The 6514-nt window shown below is 47.4% G+C and overlaps 1 protein-coding gene across 1 annotated transcript; it reads right to left on the bottom strand.

The window, feature by feature from the left end:
* Positions 1–270: 270 nt before the first annotated feature.
* LOC119352797 lies at positions 271–2131 on the bottom strand. Its single transcript, XM_037619380.1, has 2 exons — positions 1306–2131; positions 271–1062 (listed from the first exon to the last, which is right to left on the bottom strand). The coding sequence occupies exons 1-2, from the start codon at positions 2091–2093 to the stop codon at positions 390–392; spliced, it is 1461 nt and encodes a 486-aa protein (XP_037475277.1). The 5' UTR covers positions 2094–2131; the 3' UTR covers positions 271–389.
* Positions 2132–6514: the final 4383 nt, after the last annotated feature.

Here is a 6514-nt window from a genome sequence, read left to right as displayed (position 1 = left end):
TCAGCGAGGTGATTCCATTTTCTATGCTCCATTTTTCTATGTTTACATCCATCAAGTATGGACGTGTATGATGGAAAATGCTCGCTCCCGCTTTATATATAAACCACATCCATCAAGTATACCAAGTTTATACAATTCAAAAGGAAAGCAATAGAATCACGGAAAATAAAGAGGTTCGCACCGGGCCGGGGGCAGCACCACAAACAATAGCCCCAAATCCACAACAAGGTTAGTACGTACCGGGGCCGGGGACACCTGATGAGACGCACGGATAAAAGAATTATATATACACACAATGCAATTCGCCTCAAAATGTATATACACGTGGAACGTTTGGACGTTAGAACTAGAACAAATGAGTAAACCGGTGCCCTAGGACTAGGTTCAGATCATCCTTCAAACAAATCATTTATCACCATTTCCAATTCCTCGGCAGTGCACATCTTTTGTTTTCCTGCCATGACTCGCTTTCGGCAATGTAGCGCCCGTGAGAGGCGACTCTGATTCTTCCTCTGGGCCAAGAATGAAACCTGGTACTGTGGAACAATCAAACCCACAATCTCTTTCCGTAGCTTGTACCTGAGGTTAGCATTAACCTTCAGTGTCATCTGACGTCTGCAGATGATACAAAATTCATCACTAAACTTATCCAAACGGTCTAGGTAGTTCATCAGAGGCGCCCAGCACTCATCCAAGTAGCTGGTCTTGTATCGACGGAACATCGCACTGAGCCTAGTCTCTAGTTCTACGTTTGAAAAGGTTGCTCCTCGACCACGCATAATCAGCAAAACATCATATGCATTGCTGAACAGGAAAATGTATTCTCTACACTTTTCACCCTGCCATATCCTTCGCGCATCCCCCTCCAGCTTACAGCCCCAGCCGTCAAGCATCTGAGAGAGAAAATCAGCCGTGCATCCGATGGCATGTGCTGATTCCAGAGCTTCAACGAGATGTCTGTTTGCTAGATGAATTGTGGATTCTTCGACGTCATCTGCGCTGAGAAGTATTGTCCCAAAACCATCCACCATCTTCTGAAGGATACCAGCAGCCTCACCAGATCTGTTAAAAGACCAAGACATCACACTGTTAGGAACAATCTGGAATACCTTAAATCATCGGGGGAAAAAGGAATAACTCAAATGACATACTGCCACATTTCCCCCCTCCGATTTCTATTAAGGAAACAAAAAAACCAGCTACAAGCACAAGTTCACCCCTACCAAATAACTACTAGTAGGAGTAGTAGAATACGAAGGCTTAATTGGTTTCCAAAATTTGAGAACAACTTAAAAAAAGGCTCACCTGTCGAATGTAGCATGGACGAAGGCTCGGCGTTCCACTTCCACACAAGCCCCTGCATCGCACTCGCACGAGCCTCCTCGGATCATGTCCACGGAGTCGGCGCCTGCTACTTCATGGTACGTGATTGACGGATTCCTCCGGAAGTGTGCAGCCACAGCCGAGGTTGCTTCGTGTCTGCCGCTGCTCGAGGCGGCCCCGCCGGCGCCGTAGGGCTTGCCAGCGGGAGGGAGGGCAGCGGCGCCTGCTGCTTCCAGGTACCGGATTGACGACGGATCCCTCCGGAATTGTGCAGCCGCGGCCGGGGCTGCTTCCTGCCTGTCGCTGCATGAGGCGCCCCCGCCGGCGCCGTAGGGCTCGCGCTCGCCTCGGGGAGGCGTACCAGCTGGAGGGAGGGCAGCGGCGCCTTCTGCTTCCTGGTACCGGATTGACGACGGATCCCTCCGGAAGTGTGCAGCCGCGGCCGGGGCTGCTTCCTGTCTGCCGCTGCTTGAGGCGCCCCCGCCGTCGCCGTACGGCTCGCGCTCGCTTCGAGGAGGCGTGCCAGCGCCATCGGGAGGTATGGCAGCGGCTTCCACCTCAGCCTCGTCAGCGTCCTCTGGAATCGCCGGGATCTGGTCGGGGTCGGGCGCCCCGTCAGGCAAAGGGGGCAGGTGCAGGTTCCCCCAAAGCCAGAAGACAAGTACCACCAGCGCGGCGAGGAGGGTCGGTGGCGGATCGCACGAAGGGCGCAGCGGCGCCGGCGTGCGTGTCAGGTTGCAGGAGATGTTGAGACGCTCGAGTTCAGCCATGGCAAGTGCTGTTTCTTGTTCCGCCAGTGGCGTCTATATAAGCGGGGTTGGTGGTGGTGGTGGTGATGGGCTCATGGTGGTGGAAGAATGGTCCAACTCTTTGTTTTTATATATAATTCTGTCGTATATATCCATATAATTAGGCGAAAAAAGGATAACATAGGAGGGATTTGAACCGCGACGTTGTTGTTCTAGAATGCTCAGCGTCCTGGTAACTTTTTTCAACACAACAGATAATAGAGACGGAGACAAGACAATGACGATCATACATACACATATATACTCATCCTTAGGAACGCACGCACTGCACATTCTAGCCCTACGAGCATTTCCGAGAGACTGAGCCGATACCATCTAGAGGTTAACGAAGTTGTCACGGACGTCTTCGTAGTAGTCGACGGAAACATCTTCTCCCACTGAACGCACATTACCTGTCGTGACTTCAGTTCAACTTTAGTTTAAATCTGAAGTAAAGCCATTATACCGTTTTTGAATGGGGGGAGTAATCCTTTGGGAATTTACGTGAGGGCTTAGGTGGGAGTTTTTGGTTGGATAAAATCAGGGGAATGGAAAGGTATTATTATTTTTCACTGATTTTTAGTTAGGGTGGGCTTCTCAGCCTGATTTACACCCAATCAAAAAAGCCCACCTCAGCCTCTCTGTGAACCCCGTAAAAGAGATGTCCGTGTGTGTAGCATTGCTCCTTCTTTGTTCTTGTTAGCAATGAACAAGGATGGTGATCTTGGATGAGTTTTTCTCTGCGTTCAGATCTCTCCTCTCAAGTTCCCACGATCACATATGCATGATAGCTCACGGTTGTAGTGAAATCATCATTGTTTACTTCTTTTACAATGCAATGCACGTGCGTCTCATCAGCATGTGAAAATGGTGGAATCTTATTTTTACTCGGTTAACCTTTCGTTGCGAGATCAGATTCATTATAAAAGTTCACCGAAAATGCAAAGCATCTCAAATATTTGAAAAAATAACATTAAGATTCTGAGACCACCAAATGATGACTATTGCCGCCAGAATGAGTCACCGACACCCTGTTGTCGCCGCTCCCTTACCGGAGCCGGTGGCTTGACCTTGTCGATGATAGCCTGAAAGTCTTCATGGACGTGCCCCTAGGACCAGTGTCCCAGAGCCGCATTCGTCGCCATTATATTCTTGCATAGATCTGAAGCACCTGAGACCAAATGACACCACATGACGAGAAATCCTAATCTCACCGGCCTAAGAAGAAGGCAGGAATTTACGCAGAGCTCCGTCGACTACGCCAAGACAGACGAACTCAAGGAGGGTTGGGGACCGGAAGACAAAGTCAAAGAAAAAGTGTCGCCATTTGTCCGAGTGTCACACCTACGAGGATGAAAAAACCTAACCTAAACTATGAACCCGAGCGAAGGTCACCGGGATTCTCATCCCCGCCATTGACCGCCGGAGCGGCAGGCAGAGATGAAACGAATCCATAGGCTCGCCGATGAAGCCTATAGGGAAGAGTTTGGCCTAACTGTTTAGGGTTAGAGGAGAAGAAGCTAATCTAGTATGAAAACAATTCAAAGCAACCGTTCTTGGTTGGGCTTCTAACTGCCATATTTCTTGACGTAACGAACCGTAGGCAGGAAAATGTTCTCTGAAGTGCGATGATGTTTTGGTTCCATATAGCTAAGAGTTCTTACGACAGACACAGGTTAGACCCCTGTAACCTCGGAGTATTGAAAACAAGTTATGGCGCTTACTTTGGAAAATTATATTGAAGCACAGAAGACAGAGCTGATTGAAGATTACGGAGCGGTTGGAACTTGAATAAGACCATGCTCCTTTTTTCGTAAAATGGCTAGTTTGGTTATTGATCAATTAAACAAATAAATTTCAGGTGTATGTTGTAACAAATTCCATTCTCTCCTTATTTGATGGATGAGGCAAAGCTTTTGCCTTCGTTTAAAAGGAAAAATAAAATCAAAAACATCATTATATGAATTTCTTATACCTCCTATTTTATAAGACTTTTCATATAAGAGAATAAACCATATGGATATATGGATAGGGTTAGAACAAAATAAAATAAAACAAGTCACGCCCCTGCGGTCCCTAATGGCTGCTAGACTGAAAACCCTCACCGCACACATGCCGCGTTTACACGCTCAGGATGGCCACCATCATCTCTTGTGACAGTGAAACATCCCAAGAAATCAAGAAAAGTCTCGATTGAAAAATCCGCTCCTCCGAAGAAAATGCGCGGTAGCATTGATTGCACTGGCCCGTAGCTCTCCGCTCATCCCTTCCTCTGACGAAGGCACGAAACATTCCCCACGAGCCACGAGCCAACGGCAAATGCATGGCCCACGTGCTGTATTTCGCGACGGGAGAGGCGTGATCTCCCCGGGGCCGGGTGGAGGGGCCCCCGAAGTCCACGCGATCGTACATGGTACGCTCATAGTAGAGACGGGACTGTACTCTACGGCTGGACGCACGGAGCGACGCAGACACACGTAGGCCGTCGTCCTCCGAAATCACAAAAAATACTTTATCACGGTGCAGACGCAAGTGCTTATATAGATACGTGCATATATTTACCTCAATGAACGCACACACGTAAACTCTGTCCTTATAAGCATCTTTAAAAAACTGAGTCGGCACATCATCTTGAGATTTTATAAAGTCGGCGTAGCTGCCTTGTAGTCGATAGAACATTTTCTCTCACTGACCGCTGCCTCGTAGTTGACAGAACGTCTTTTCTCACTGACCATGCAATCACCGAAAATCACGAAATAAATCGGTATAAATACGAGTACCGGAACTTGAACCCTAATGAGATGGGATACCACTGTCCATCTAACCACCCAACCACACGTTGGTTCGCCTGTCACTAATTATAGAGTACCCCTTTCAAAAATTACATTCACTTCTTCAGGTTGCGACAAGTGGTGCTACCTATGAGTTTTTTATTTTTTCCGTAGATTCGTTTATTCAAAATGATTTATCTTTTAAACCATACGTCCAAATCACGAATCATTTTCAACGTTGGATTTTTTGAGTCGTGATTTTGAAAACTAGATGCCATGTTGATAGGTTTTGACAAACTTTCTATTCACGAAAAAAAAGACAAAAAACAAAACCGGAAGCATGATTTTTTTTCACCTTTTTTGAAATCCGTTTTTCGTGAGGCACGACCATGCCTCTCACGAAAGGAAAAAACACATTTTTTTGATTTCGAGAGGCACGGTGCCTCTCTTGGAAGTAAAACCATGCCTCTCTTGAAAGCAAAATCGTGCCTCTCACAAAAAAACACGTTTCTTTTCCATTTCTGAGAGGCATGGCCGTGCCTCTCGCAGAAGCAAAACCGTGTCTCCCGAAAACGAAACCGTGTCTCTCGTGAAAGGAAAAAAAATAAGAGAAGACGCATTTTTTTCATTTCTGAGAGGCACGTCCATGCTTCTAGCGAAAGCAAAATCGTGCCTCTCACGAAAGGAAAAAAAGGAAAAACACGTTTTTCTTGTTTTAGAAAGATACGGCCATGTCTCTCGCGGAAGCAAAACCGTGCCTCTCACGGAAGGAAAAAAAGAGAGAAAACACTTTTTTTTGTTTCCGAGAGGCGCAGCCGTGCCTCTCGCGGAAGCAATAGTTGTGCCTCTCGCGGAAGCAAAACAATGCCTCTCACGGAAAGGAGAAAAAAATAAAACATGTTTTTTGGTAATTTTTTGTCCAAAAGATAAGAAAGACCGATGAAAAATCGAAAGCCAAAAAAAGAAAAGAAAACATCAAAATCCGAAAATGCATGTGGAAAATAATGAAAATACAAAATACGAAGGAAGCGCTCAAAGCGCAACAGGTGGCGGCGGCTGAGAGCGCGCCAAGTGAGGCGCTCTCAGCCCATCCCAAGTGACCCTTTGGGAGGCTGGGAACGGACGCTCCTCCTTTTCCTTCTCGCATGGTAATACATATCTCACTCATATCATAAATAACAAAGTACAAGTCACGTAAGGACCGACATGACAAAATTGAAAAGATAGCTGAACATATCGGAGCTTGACACCAACGCCCGTCACCTGCCTTCGAAAAGAAGAATGACGGATCACCTCATCACCCGAGCTTGATGAGGCTCCATCGCTGATATGCAGCTTTGCAGATCTCCAAGGTGGCTCGCCACAAGTCAAGCCCTTGCCGTTGAACGAATCAGACCGGGGCAACATCCCGGACACGCCATCGAACTCCAGATCTAGCACCCTACTACGACTAAGACACCCAAGGAGGAAACTATACCTGCCATCCACAAACCACGCATCCAGCACATGTTCCATCTTCCAGATGATGTCGATGCAGACCACAATCTGCATCCGCTCCTGGATTACCTCCCAAGCTCCGCGCCGACGCTGGAGCAAACGCTGTCGCAACGGCGGAGCCCAGGACATAGGTCC

The sequence above is a fragment of the Triticum dicoccoides genome, chromosome 2A, assembly GCF_002162155.2.
Source record: "Triticum dicoccoides isolate Atlit2015 ecotype Zavitan chromosome 2A, WEW_v2.0, whole genome shotgun sequence".
Classification (NCBI taxonomy): domain Eukaryota; kingdom Viridiplantae; phylum Streptophyta; class Magnoliopsida; order Poales; family Poaceae; genus Triticum; species Triticum dicoccoides.
Note: the sequence above shows the minus strand (reverse complement) of the source record. Positions and strands in the feature narration are given on the sequence as shown.